Consider the following 15,049-nt stretch of genomic DNA (forward strand, 5'->3'; position numbering starts at 1 on the left):
CTGTCACTCCCGAGGAAAAATGAAAGTGAGTTATCGATGAAACCAGGCTTCAGTGAGCGAACAGAGCACACAGTGTGAGTGTGAGCAGATAAATCCATTACTTCCCTACTTATTCTGTCTGTGACACCGTCTGACCTCTGTCTCCCATACTGTCCACTCATTTGGGAGGAAGTTGAGTTCTGTAAATAACAGATTTACTTAATGCCTTCCTGCTGAGTAGTACAGTTTGAAGAAAGCCAAGAATGATTAATTTCTCAGTAAGAGTCTTGAGCCAGTGTTGTCATGTGTTTTTACATCATTAAACCATGAGACTACTTCTTGAGGTGTTGTAGCAAGGTTTGCGGTTTACTTGCTCTATGATGTTTTTAAGGTATTATGCAACTTAAATCTATATCATGTTGCAAAATAACATTAGCAGAACAATGTCAACGCTGGACGCAACTGAAATCCCAGAGGGCTCATGACAGCACATAGGTTTAACAGTCGACAGTTCTCCCCTCTGTGACAGCGACATATATATCCCTGAGGTAAGAAAGTTTTTTAACTATACCTAGTGCAGCTGCTCCACCCTTTTCGCCACACCCGTTGGATGAGCGCCAACAAGGAGCAGGGTGTGACATGCACGTCATGCGCAAGGGTTTGCATTTGAGTGAGACAAGTTTCTCAGTGTTGCTTTATAGAGAATAATGTGACTAAGCGATGTGATTATTAGTGTTTAGTTCTTGATAATACGCGTACCAAAATGCATGACATCAAACATGATGAAATTTACCAGTTACCAGTAGGTAAGGTCAGGCACACCTATATGAAACGGTCTGATAGATCCTACCTGAATGCAGGTTAAGCTTAGGTTTTGTTTAAAGGTGTTGACTCAACTTCGTACTTACTTTTTGCTATTGAATTACTATACTGAGATATTAGAAACACCTCTCAGTATGACACAATTCAACAGCATCCAAAAATGACAATACAGTTGAGCAAGACCTCTCTATAAAGATTTTTAAGTGACAGTTCACACCAAAATCAGAATTTTGGAGATATCAGCCACAGAGATGTCTGCCTTCTCTCCAATATAAGGAACCAAATGGCATTAGTCCTGTGGAAGAAAGAAAATAGTTCCTACAAGAAACTGTTCACAACAAGGTCTGTAGATTATCTTGAATAACAGGTTCAGGATTTCAGGAAAGAAACATTGGTTTTGAATTTTTCAAGTGTCTTATTTTGGTGCTTTTGAGCACCAAGATAACAATGAACTCACACCAAAAAAAATCTAGATGGATAAATAACACTACAGGCCAGGGGAAAAAATAAGTGTTTTTGATTTGGGGTTGACCTGTCCCTTTAAGTTACCAGTTTATTACAGCCAGGCACACCTATCTGAAACACTACACTACTACAACAGCTGCAATAAATCCTTCCTAAATTAAGATTATATGTTTAAGTTTTGTTGAAACTACAGCAATGTCTCTTCCACACTGTCACAAGCAGAAGCCTCTCCTCCATGAGTAGATCCACGCTTCCTTCTGCAAGGTGATACGGTTGACAGACAGTAGACAGAAAATCAGTCTTACAAGAAACTGGTCACAACAAGGCCTGTGGATTATGTTGAGTAATGCAGTTTTCAACCATATTTTTTTGGCATTTTGAGCACCACAAGCCAAGTGCTATTTAGAATCATTATGTTTGAAAAAAAGGCAAACATCTGTAATATCTCTAAAACTCTGCAACTCACACCAAAACAATTTAGGAAGAAAAATGTGTAGTTTTGATTTTGGGTGAACTCTCCCTTTAATACAGACTAATACATTGCATGATTGCAACAAACGTATAAGATAACATCCTTACTACTACATCATATTTATTTACTGGTCTGTCAGAATAGCCATTACATACACATCAGCAGTAAGGTGGTTTCTGAAAAATGTTGACACTGAAATGCTGCATCGTCCAAAAGCGGTTTGGTCACTTTAAGTGGACAGACAGATGACACACCCAGTTCATATGACATGTTTTGTAACAGACTCACTCTGCTGCACTTTCAGAATGTACTAAACAAAAATACTGATCTTTAAACATTCTAATCTCTATCAAATCCGCGTTAGCTTCAGCCTCATGCAGCGCAATAAGTGAGTCATTTGTCATCCAGTACCATCGAAACCACCACCCATTCACCTTTGTGCTCCATACTGCTGTTTGATTGAGAGAGAAAATAAAGAATAAACAACCACATTGCAAAGCAGTTACTCTTACAAATGTACGCACAGGGTTTGAGACTTCCACGGAAATGTGAGACGCGCTGTTACTGACAAACACACTAATCATAATTCCTGTGTAGAAACTAATGAATAATTAAGTAAGATGTAACTGATGGTGTATTTACTCTCCCACACACACCTTTGAACACAGGGAGTGAAGGTTTCATGTAACTACGCAACACAAACTGTCATTGTACCAATACCTTTATCTTTTTTTTTTTTTAAACAAACTGACCAATGCCCATGACATACATACACACACGTTCTCACACAGTCCAGTGTGCAGCTGGATGTTTATGAGTGACGAACGCAGAAACAGAAGTGCACTCGTTGGGAATTTCACAGGCACAGGTGAAGTTTTACAGACGAGTGAGAAAGTTGGCCTAAAAAGACTCCAATACATTTTTTAAAAGCTGAATATAAAAATCATAAATAATTTGTAGGCTTAGCCCTATATTGTAAAGTCAAGATGGACTTTTTAAAAATCTTATAACCCTCTACAGGGTTGCCTCAAGGCAACACACCCATTTTGGCCTTTAACAGTCACACAATACATCCTTTAAGCTGGAATCAGTGGGATTTGTCCGAGCTGTTCATAAACGCACCGGAAAGTTATCAGAACGTCAAATACTGACCACAAAAATGCTCTGCATGTAATTCTATTAAAATGTAATGGTCACCTTGAAGGCCTGTATCATTACTTTTACCACAACGTTTCACCACAAGTTTTTATTCAGTTCAACCAATGTAAGATATGGTGTAAAATGCATCGATAAATATTTTAGTTATTTTATTTTGTTTTAACTTAGTAGCAGTGAACCAACAACAAATGGCTGCAAAAACAGGAAAAACTCATGCCAGGAAACTGAAAACAAGCGTTTAAATGTAACACAAATGATCAAACACTGAAATGTGACTTGTTATCTTGATGATCTGAGTGGGAATTGCTGAGGCAGATGCTTCTGGTCATTCATTTTTGGTCCCCAGTGGGGATATGTGTTATCCCTGCTTCTGGTCAGACTGAATATACTTAATGCAATGCCCACCAGTGGATGGTGCTAGTTGATAAGCCAAAGCAGCTACTTTAAAAACATGAAATCAACATCTAATGTAAAGACCAACCACTTACATTAGAACAACTGCTAATGTTAACAAAACAGACCAACCACCAATGTTAGCTATGCAGAACAAATGCAAACAACCTTTAATGTTAGCAACGCTAAACAACCAGCAATGCTAGTTACGCAGAACAGCTGCAAACGTTTGCTACACAGAACAATCACTAATGTTTTCCATGCAGAACAACATTAAACATTAAACATTAGCTGCACAAAACAACTACTAACATTAGCAATACAGACCAACTGCTACTGTTGGCTACACAGCTAACCTGTGAATACTACTACAACTTATGGCAGTTTATTTGAAGTTTGGGTGGGAAGTATACATAGCATACCTAACAAAACACATTTAAAGGTCTATATATATTTTTTTTAACAAACGTTATTGTCATGTTAGAGACATTATACAAAGAGACATGACATTATATAAACAACATGACATCATACAAACATAAAACAACAGTAAAGTACAGGGAGTGCGTAATACATATCAGACAGTAAAGATTTTATCTATTAAAGGTCTATAATTACCACTTTCTAAACATGCATTTGTGCATAACAAAATTAAACCCTTAATAAACATAAGTATGTACATAAAACATTATAGGCTAAACAATATCACCATTTGTGGTAATCCAAAAGTAACTCAAAGTAATATTGCCATAGATTACTGATTACATTTTTAAACCAGTAATTGGTAATAATATCAGAATACACTTTTTAAAGTAACTCCCTCAACCATAATTAAATGTTATTCAACTTTTTAAAAAAGAACTATTTTTTCCTCAACACTATGCATGTTTTTTTTTTTTTTTTTTAAATCACAACTCCAGGTTTACAATAAACGCATGTCCGTCTGTGTTTCAACTCATTCCGTTGCCATGTTTTACAGTGATTTCCTCTCGGTCTGAAACAATAGGCTGCACCAAGTATTACAGCTATTCGCAGAGTGGACACCACCTTTTTTCTCTCTCCGCCTGTTATCAGCAGGAGCTGTGAGCAATCAAACAGCGAGAGGAACCGCCTATAGCAGTAAAAGTCCCTGCCTCTCCGAAGGGTCAAAGTCTAAACCGACGATATACCGCAGATATTAGAGTAAAGCTGACGCGATTTCACTTCAACAGGAGGATTCAACAAGTTTATGTCCAAGCGGATGGCTCCACTGCTGAAATGCTGCCTTTTTATTCTACTGGCGTTCTTCATAACGGTAAGTATAACGACGCATACTTTTCATTATCGGAGTTAGTGGAATAACTTATTTTAAACAGGTGTGGCTCTTCTCTGGAGACGTACAGAACTCATAAACTGCATCTGTACCTGGTGCCAAAGTTAAACCATCCGTAATAGAGTAGAAAGAAAAAAAAAAAAGTTGATGCGCAGTCACCGTGTTTACATGGAGGCTGCTCACGGATCAGCTCTTTCTTTATTTCCTCCCCAGCAGAGCAGCTTTCCAACTATTTACCCAAAGCACTGGCTGTGGGGAAAACTTTAGAGGCACTTCAGAGGTACTCAGGTACAGCTATGGAAAAGTTTTTTTAAATTGACAGAGTGTAGTTGTAGGTTGAATAATGGACGATGAAAAAAAAAGTGAAATTAAAAAAAAAAAAAAGTAATTTCGTGTTAATTTATGGAAAGTTTTCCCCTTCTAATGCAAAGTAAAAGAGTTGATGATACTGCACGTGTTTCTTATTGCCATATTTTATTGAAAACAAAATAATTTAGTTGTTTAAAATACGTGGGCTGTTGACGTGACATGGCATTTTCACTATCACTTAATAAAAAAATGAAATAAAATAATATGGTTAAACATTTGTCTATTTCGACCTGTTGTTATAAAATTGTTTTTTTTTTTTTCATTAGATTTTAAAAACTTTTGAGCCTTATTTCAAAATTGCCCTTTGTTGTGACATCCCTAAATTCTGTTTTGTTTTGTTCATTTTTTTTAATTAAAAACATATTTAAACTACATAATTATGGATAATTATGCAAATATGCCTTGCTAATTGCTAATGACGGGTTAGCAACACTGAAAAAAGAGAATTTTTGGACCAACTTAAAAAAAATACTTCAATTGGTAACACACAAATCAATATGGTTTTTCCAAATCAAATAATAAGCACGTGTGTTAAACACATTTATCTCATCTAATCTACTCGAACTTGTTGATTTAATTCATTTGTGTGTTACCATTTTAAGTATTTTTTTTAAGTTTGTCTAACAATTCTATATAGTGTTTTACATCATTTTACACTTATCGACTACCCATGTATAACCCTGAGATGTAAAACTAAACTAATGCCATGTGTGGATGAGTCAGGAGCAACAGTATGCCATGTGATTTTGTAATTATTACACATGAATAATGATGAAGTCTTTTCCCTTCCCTCTTTGTTTACCTGCAGCATGTTCCTGTGGAGGCAAAAGGATATGGACAAGTGTTACACAGACATAAAAGAGAGTGGTTCACAGCTCCCAGAAAGCTGGATGAGAACCACGATTACACCGGCCTGGAGGGTATTGCTCGAGTATGTACTATTTTTTTGTTCAGTTTCCGTCTAAATAATTCTGTTATTACTGCTAAGCCTAATTCTTCATTTAGAATTATTTAAGAAACATTTAATGTAGGTACAGCAACATCCCTTAAACTAATTACATCTTGTCAAGTTAATTGTTACCTGTTCTCCGTCTTTATCCTCAGCCCTTTGCTTTTTCAAAGCCGAGCTCAGACTGAGTGAGATCAGCTCCTCACACACTGGCAAACTTCCAAATTCACAATGAGTCATTTCAGACATGACGATGAATGCTTATTTGTACCAATACTGAGACACATTCACCTGTGTGTCTAGTTTGGTATCTCAGTCAGACGTTGTTTGAAAGTTTATGCTCTGAGCCATGCTTTAATCGTGGTGAGCTGCTGTTGGTGAACTATGTTGCTGACAAACAATAATGCGGGTCTGTGAGTGACTGTTCACATCAGATCAGCAGCCACGATTTTAGAAACACTGAGATTATGAATCCTAGCCATATATTATCCATATTACCACCAGTATCATGTTGGTGTGCTATGAAAAGGTAAAACTGTAGTCAAACACAGTGTTGACTGATCTCGATTTAACATTTCAAGAAATATATATGTCGCCAGAAAAAAATACATGACCTCGTTGCCCTCAACCTTAGCAACAGGCCAGGTTCTCATCAGAGCAGAACCTGTTTGGATGCCACACTTTGGTTTTGTCACTTGCTCGCCTTCACACGATCTGAATTGTTGTGAAATAAACCCAGGCAGTCAATGATTTGACACAGAACATTAATTCAGAAATTATCTTTTTGATTTGAAAATTACTTTATTGGTCCACCAGAATCAATGATAAGAATTGTGTCCATATTAAGAAATAACAGACCTTAAAATGCCATAATTGACCAATCAGAAAAGAGTATTCAGTGAAGGCGTGTAATGATTTATAATAAAAACTTGCAGTAAATAAGTTATCGTTAAACTTTTCCTTGTTATTGGAAGTTGTTATACTGGTGTGGTATCAGTTTGATTCAGTTTGTGTGTTTGTTTTTCAGATTCGCTCTGATAAGGAGAACTTTACAAGGATATACTATTCTCTGACGGGGCCTGGTGTTGACCAGCCTCCTGTAGGCATATTTAGTATTGACTATATCACTGGCTTTGTGAAAATCCACTCCATTTTGGACCGAGAGGAGATCGCCACCTATTTTGTAAGAGACTTATACGCATCCTGTTTGAAAAATCTGAAGCATTTACAGGCATGTCCTGCACAATGAGGAAATGTTAAATTAGTTGTAATATCTCTTTCTGTAGTTGAAAGGTGTGGCAAAGTATGCGTCAAACGGGAGCCGTGCTGAAGAGGACATTGAACTCAAAATTGTCGTCCTGGATAAGAATGACTGCATACCGATCATTAAAGTAGATCAAGTCGGATCTGTCAATGAATCCAGTGCAATAGGTATTTCAAGACATCCACAGTATATATGATACAACAAAGTGTTTTACCTGCATGGAACTGATGTATTGTTTCTTTCATATTGGTGATCCCAAGGTACTGTTGTGATGAGAGTGATAGTTACTGATGATGATGAAGAGAACAGCCCCAACTCACAAATTCACTACAGCATTGTGGAGGACAGTAGCACAGCTGGGATGTTCTCCATCAACCATCAGACTGGGGTGGTTACGGTGCGACGGACCACTCTAGACAGGGAGGTGAGTCACTTGACTGGCCTGAAATTCTTCACTTGTCATCTGGTACAACTAATTCAACTAATGTTATTTTTGCAGTCAATATATATTTGTTTTGATAAGTCAAACAATTACTCACCTCTACTTATTGAATCTCCGTTGGAGAAAGACAGATTGTGATCATTTTTAACCACATATTGAAACAGAATCATACTTTTACTGGCAACCAAAACCTAGGAAATATTAAAGGGATAGTTCAAATTATTTGATGTGGGGTTGTGTGAGGTACTTAGTAGTCAGAGTATTACTTATAGTAGATGCTGGCTGGCACACCCCTAGTAGAAAAGGCACAAACAAAGCCATTGGGAGACCACTAAGTCCTAAGTTCTGTGAGATAAAATTACTCAATTTTCCTATAGAGTTCGGTTGCTCTGATGGCAAAATAAAATGGTTAAGATATTCTAGATATAGCATACACTTAAAATAATCAATATTTTTAGGTGGACCTTTATTTAAGTGACTAAAATACCTTTTGTTGAAGAGCCTTTCCACAGCACTTCCTTGCTTAGCTTCCATGCAGGCGCCTCTTTCTGCTGCTCCAAACTGAGGGCGTGCTGACCAGCATCTACTGTAGCTCTAACTATCCCTTTAATCAGTGTATTGTATGTTTTTTCCAGACAAAAGATACATATAAGCTGACTATAAAAGCCTCAGACCTGAATGGACGGCCGGGAGGAAACACAGGGACCGGACAAGTTGAGATCAAAATTCTGGACATAAATGACAATATTCCAACACTGGAAAAAGAGTTGGTAGGTGTGACAAAATTACTGCAACAAACAGTTTTACTTGCACAATGTTTGGCAGTTGTTCTGAAGCAGCTGTTGGCGTGCATTTTTTTTTTTTTTGCAGTACGAAGGGAGTGTGGAGGAGAACACCATCGGTGTGGAAGTGATGAGGATCAAAGCCCTCGACATGGATCTGATTCACACTGACAACTGGCTGGCTGTGTTCGAAATCATTTCAGGGAACGAGGCCGGCTATTTCAGCATCACCACCGATTCTAAGACCAATGAGGGAATTATCATGATTCACAAGGTAAAAAAGAGAAGTCTCATTTAATCGAGTGAAATCATCAACATTAAAATGAATGAGTGTGATTAAATGAGCTCGACAAAGGATGAACCTATGCATTATCCTTCAATCTGCAGGCCTTGGACTATGAGGAACTAAAGTCTCTCAAATTGGAAGTGACTGTTTCCAACAAAGCAGAGTACAATTTTGGCAGTGGGCGTCCCATAGGGCCCATATACAAAAAACCCTACCCTGTTACAATTAATGTGATCAATCAGAAGGAAGGCCCCCGTTTCCAACCAAGTGTCAAAGTGGTGACTGTCTCTGAGGAATACACTTCACTCAGCAAAATCATCACCAACTACGCTGCGATCGACAGTGACACGCTACAGACAGCCACCAACGTGAGGTACAGCCGCTAAGATGTTACAAAACAGCAGATTTATACAATACATACCTCTCTTTATGTCCCTGAATTGATGTATTTTACATTAATGGTTTATTTTTGTCCTCTCTTACATGTATTTTCATATTCATAGGTATGCAAAAATCCTTGATAATGACAACTTTTTGATTATCGATTCGAAGACAGCAGATATCAGGCTGAACAAACTGCCTGACAGAGAATCCCTGTTCTTGGTCAATGGAACATATTATGCCAAAATTATCTGCATCACCAATGGTGAGTTCTATAAATATGACAGTTATCATTTTTCTCCAGTGGACTATTAATGGTGCACAACAGGTTAATATTGATCTCTCTTTCGAATTGGCTTTCAGAGATTCCCTCGAAAACTGCCACAGGGACCATAGCCATTCAGGTGAAGGACTTGAACGATGAATGTCCCAAACTGACCGCCACAACTAAAACCATGTGCTTCGAGGACAATCTCATCTACGTCACAGCCAAAGATGAAGATGAGTTCCCCAATTCAGTACCGTTTGACTTCACTGTGATCAGTGACAGGAGCGAGGGGAAATGGAAAGTGGAGCCATTTAATGGTAAGCTTACAATTTAGACAACAGATTGGAAAATTTCCTTTCCCAACCTCTTTAATGGGATAGGTCACCCAAAAATTTTAATTCAGTCATTATCTACATGCCCTCATGCTGATTGAAGGTTGGGTTTAGTTTTTTTAGTCCACAAAACACTGCTGGTGTTTCACAGGAAAACAGTTGCAGAATCTGCCAAACAATGGAAGTGAATGGTGACCTGTCTTCAAGTGTAAAAAAAAAACAAAAAACAACAGAATAAAAACATAAAATGCCTCCATACTGCTCGTCTGGTGTAATCCAAGTCTTCCAAACGCCCAGCATGCCAATTTGACAAAAAATTGCTATTTACACCATGTTTTTTTGCCTAAATCTTCACTATAGATCCTTAGCTTGGAGCCATGTTCATGTGCACATGCACACTGTCTGAACTCTGCGTGTGATGAGGTGTGCAAACAGCATGTTGGGACATTAGGAGACTTGCATTATGCTAGACAAGAACTATGAAGGCATTTTATGTTTTTTTTTTCCAGCTGTTTTTTACCTTTGAAAACTGGTCACCATTCACCTCCGTTGTTTGGGAGATTTTGCAACATCGTTTTCCTGTGAAGCTCCAGCAGTGTGTTGTGGTCCAACAAAATAAACTTGACCCTCAATCAGAATGAGGGTCAGTAGATAATGACTGAATTTTTATTTTTGGGTGAACTATCCCTTTAAGGTTTGCTTCAGTCTCAGAAAACACTGGCTATTGTCTAATGACAGATAATGACAGTTTTTGATGTCTAAAGCATTAGATTTCCAAATGCCTGTCATGAAAAAGATCTTGGAAAGGATGCATCTCTACATGTAATGAGGCGCGAACACACATCTTTATAACTCGTGCTGCATGTTTTTAACTGTGGGTCTCATGTTTTTTCAGAGACCACAACCATTCTGCGGGATGAAGCCAGCTTGTGGCCCGGCCATTACAAAGTGGCGGTGGAAGTCAAAGACCAGCAGGGAAAGGCGTGTGCTGATGTTCAGGTAGTGGATGTAACTGTGTGTACCTGCCATGAAACCACTAAAACCTGTGTGGCACGCAGTCGAACGACTACAGGTTTGGGAGCTGCAGGTATCCTGCTTCTGCTCCTGGGACTGCTGCTTCTGCTGCGTGAGTATAGTTTACAATCTTCTTTTCTTGTCATGGCTCCTGGTTAGTCTGATAAGAATCATTAACTTTCCCCTACAAAGTTGCCTAACCGCACATGTTGTAGCATGATTGGAGAGGCTGACAAGAATGGGTGTGTCACAGGCAGATTATTACTCTTGCATGTGTTACATAATTATTTGGTATTTTTTCCCCATGAGTTAAGACCCTTTGATGAATGAAAGTAATCAATTGATGATTGGACTAAATTTGACCTGACAGGTGTACTTTTATTAGAATTTCTGTTGACATAGAGTCAAATATGTGTTTCAGTGGTGCCCCTTCTGCTGCTGTTCTGCCTGTGTGGAGGTGCAGCAGCTGGAGATTTCAAGTCCATACCATATGATACGAAACAACAGCTGATCTCATATCACACTGAGGGACAGGGAGAAGACAAGGTACTCTGACTTCATATGAATTGATTTTATACAATATTTACATATGTTTAGTATTAAAAATATTTCAAATTTGTGTAAAATGCTGAATCTTTTGACATAATCTCACATTTTTCTCACAGGAAGTTCCTCTTCTACACATCCCAGTCGAAGCTGATGGTGGCACACTGAAAACCAAGAACATCAACAGCTATGGGAAGGGGTACCTGGGAGGACTTGGTGAAGCAGGTGGAGCAGCAGGTGGAGGAGCAGCCTTAGGCGCCATGAACACTTCAACCTTGACAGCCGAGAACATGCACACGTACAACCAGTATAACCATTCCAGTGGGCAGATGGAGATGGACTATGCAGGCGGTGGTGGTGGGATGATGACAGGACAAGAGCATCTTTATTCCCGATACGGTGCTGGGGCCGGTGTCTTTGATGGGATGGCTCTGTCTGACAACTTCCTGGGAGAGTATTATTCAAGTGTGAGTACAAAAAAGTCATTGACAACATCAAACAAGTCTAATGTTTTTTTGTTTTTTTCAATTAACATCTCAGTGATGAGTCAATCATTTACAATTGACCCTTTTTAAGTCCCGCCCCTTCCCCCCTGTGCTTCAGTAACAAGCTTGGTACCCAGTGGAATTTTCCCCTTTCCTGTTTCCTGTATCTAGATATGCTGTGTGCTGGGCTCATCTAGTTTTGCATTTAGTTAAGACATGTTGATACGGGAGCTTGACATATACATAGTCACATCTTAAGTTAATGTTAGCAAAACACTAGCTAACTATCTAGCCAACAGCTGATTAGATTAGCTAGCTATTTAGCCATCCTTTTGCTATCATTAACTATCAAATATAGCTAGCAAGCTAACAGTTTATATGGATTAGCTGGCTAGTTAGCTAGATAGCATTTTACTACAGAACAAAACAATAGCTAGCACGCTAGTTAATGATCACAGGCAGCTATTTCCTTGCTTGACTCCCTATATCTCGTTAGATTTTTTGCTATTTGCTTAATTTATATATTAGAAATTGTGGCAGTTAAAAGAGATCCATAGCTATAGGTAGGCAATGGACCTAACCACCATGAGGCGTTTTCTTACATAGATGATGAACAGATGAGCCTAGCACGTAGCATATCTATGTACAGGAATTAGGAAAGGAAAAAGCTTAAGAAGGGTTAATTAGTGCTGCAAGAAAATTAGGCTTAAAAAAGATTGGATCCAAAGTACAACTTACAGAATGTTACTTTTAAGTTTGTTAAGTATTATTGATTTTGGACTCAATATATTTTGGTTCTGTTTGTTTGCAGAAATCCAACCATGCTGCACAGCAGTCCCATCAGAAGGATGGTCTGCTGGTCTATGATTATGAGGGTAAGGAGTCCCCAGCAGGTTCTGTGGGTTGCTGCAGCCTTCTTTCGAATGATGACGATCTTGCGTTCCTCAATGACCTCGGGCCTAAATTCAAAACCCTGGCTGAGATCTGTAAGGGGTCAACTTTGGTGACCGAGTCTGTGAATGCACAGGTTTCTGTCCCTTCACCCAGACCGGTGTCTCCTGCCAGGCCCTCAACCTCCACCCACACACATGTCCATACTCACAGCGAAACAATCCGGGATAGGGACCACGTCAACATCAACACCCTAAACACCTCCAATGTTGCATCTGGATCCTCCACCATCATCCAGGAGGAGCGAATCACTGAGAGAGCACAGGCTGCAGTTGCTGTTCCCAAGGTACATGTCCAGGACAAGGTTGTGATTCCAAGCCAGACGCTGCTCATACAACAACCTGCCATGTACTATGCTGCCACGCCCATGTACGTAGTCGAGCCCAAACCTCAAGTGGTGCTTGTGGCAGGGGGTGCCCAGCAGGCAGTGGGTCAAGTGGGCCAAGTTGGGCTCAGTCAAGGGATGGTGCAGGTTGGCGGCCTCCCAGGTGCTCAGGGTGTGGTCCTTGTAGATAGGCAAGTAGGAATGGGTGGGTTGACAGGACAGGTAGTACAAGGCCTTTCACAGGCAACAGTCTCCAGGGTGTCGTCGGGTACAGAGCAAGTTGCACAGAGCGGCTTTGTTCAGGTGGGGCATGGGTCTGCAGAGCAGGGTCTGGAGGTCAGAGGCCAGGGTCTGGAGGTCAGAGGTCAGGGCCTTGAGGTCAGAGGTCAGGGTATGAAGGTGAAAACTCCGAGTTTTTCACTGAGTTCACACAGTTCACCAGAGTCAAACGAGGACTTTGCAGTGACAGCCACACCCAAGTTGCAAGCAGGCCAGAGAGTGGTTGTGCAACATAAGAAGGTCTCAGTCACAGAAAGAAATATTGAATCTAGTACAAGAGCGTAAAGAAAAGCATATGCACTAATGTCACGCTTGTTTTGATACTGAAATATACTGTATGACTAAAATGTGCGGCAATGAATAAATACATGTTAATACACATAGATTGCAGTAAAACTGGTAAAAGGGTAGTTTAGCCTGCTTGACCAAAAGTGCAATACTGTATGTCTACACTTCTAACGATAACTCTGCAGCGTATAGTATTTAAAACATGGTGTTGACTGCATGGATTGGATTTCTATATATTACGTTGCAGTTGAAAGTATATGCTTCACAGAATTGGGACAAAGCAACCGATTTTAACAGGCATTACCTGACTTTTGTTGTTAAATGTCAGCAGAGGGAAAACTTGGCAAAACAAGTCGCTCTTTCTCCGTCCACAAGATTGACCACTTAGGCACTAAATGACAGCCCTAAATGCACTCTAATTATTTCAGGCACACAACTAGCATTACATCAGGACAGGAACAGCTAAAGTAAACAGATCTAAACCAGTCTGACCTACAGCAAAGAGTACTTATCAAACAAAAATGACAAACCTCTGACCCTATCTCCTAAACAAAGACAAACTGGAAAAGGTGGAGGATCAACAATAAGGTTAGGGCTGATCTGTGGGCAGATTACCTGTGTCCCTTTCTGTTCACACTCCCAACCTGCCAGGCGAGAGACAGAAGGGACCCTCTGGACTGGTTGCAGCTGGCTAGTAGTGAAGGCTGCATCTCTGAAGCAGTCATAAGCAAAGACTCACTTCCACATCAGTCTCGCAGTTCAAACAAATCCAATAACGAAAACAAGAAATGAGCTCATGCAGACTCACAATCACAACAGACAAAAAAGAAAGTATTTAACTACCAGTGTTGAGCAGTAATGCATTACTCAGTAATAAAATTACTGTAATATTATTACTTTACACCAGTAATAAGTAGTGTAAGGGTTACAATTTCCAACGCAGTAATTATATTACAGTTACAAATCAAAGTAACACTTTAGTTACTGGGTCAGGGGCAGGTCACATCAGCTGCTAGCTAAACAAAGAATGGAGGATGAGGGAGAGAGAGAAAGGTAAAAGTATTGTCATTATTTTGAGTTTGTTTGGTTCCTCAAGAATATTCAGCACTTCAGCTTTGGTGCAAAACAAGGCCACCAACGAGGTACAGAAATAATATAGTAAGTAACATAACAAATTACTTAGTAAAGGAGTAGTACGTAAAAAGTAACTTATCACACTTCCTGAGTAACTTATCCGACACCATTAAGTATGTTACTCACAATTAATCAGTCAAGTTGTAAAAAAGCCACTGATAGAACTTGCGTGCTCTTAAACCCTCTTCATAGTCAAAGATCAATATGTGCCGTCGGACAGTTAAAATTTTATTGCTCTTCTAGATTAGACCAACACAAAACATGGCTGTGTAGGATCATTTTAAGATTTGTTAATGAAAGTGTGGAAATTCATCCTAATCTTTAGTCACTTGCCAAATATCAATATAGTAGTG

At 39.3% G+C, this 15,049-nt stretch overlaps 1 protein-coding gene across 1 annotated transcript; it reads left to right on the top strand.

The window, feature by feature from the left end:
• Window positions 1–4,373: 4,373 nt before the first annotated feature.
• On the top strand, window positions 4,374–14,614 carry LOC146317700 (desmoglein-2-like protein). The gene is made up of 14 exons (XM_084732366.1): window positions 4,374–4,583; window positions 5,779–5,901; window positions 6,947–7,102; window positions 7,206–7,350; window positions 7,444–7,607; window positions 8,261–8,395; window positions 8,496–8,681; window positions 8,795–9,066; window positions 9,197–9,339; window positions 9,438–9,659; window positions 10,570–10,800; window positions 11,110–11,234; window positions 11,354–11,701; window positions 12,531–14,614. Exons 1-14 carry the CDS (start codon window positions 4,518–4,520, stop codon window positions 13,557–13,559), a joined length of 3,345 nt encoding a protein of 1,114 aa, XP_084588492.1. The 5' UTR covers window positions 4,374–4,517; the 3' UTR covers window positions 13,560–14,614.
• The last annotated feature ends 435 nt before the right edge of the window (window positions 14,615–15,049 follow it).

Source organism: Lutjanus erythropterus, chromosome 12 (genome assembly GCF_056507025.1).
Source record: "Lutjanus erythropterus isolate fLutEry1 chromosome 12, fLutEry1.hap2, whole genome shotgun sequence".
NCBI classification, from domain to species: Eukaryota; Metazoa; Chordata; class Actinopteri; order Lutjaniformes; family Lutjanidae; genus Lutjanus; species Lutjanus erythropterus.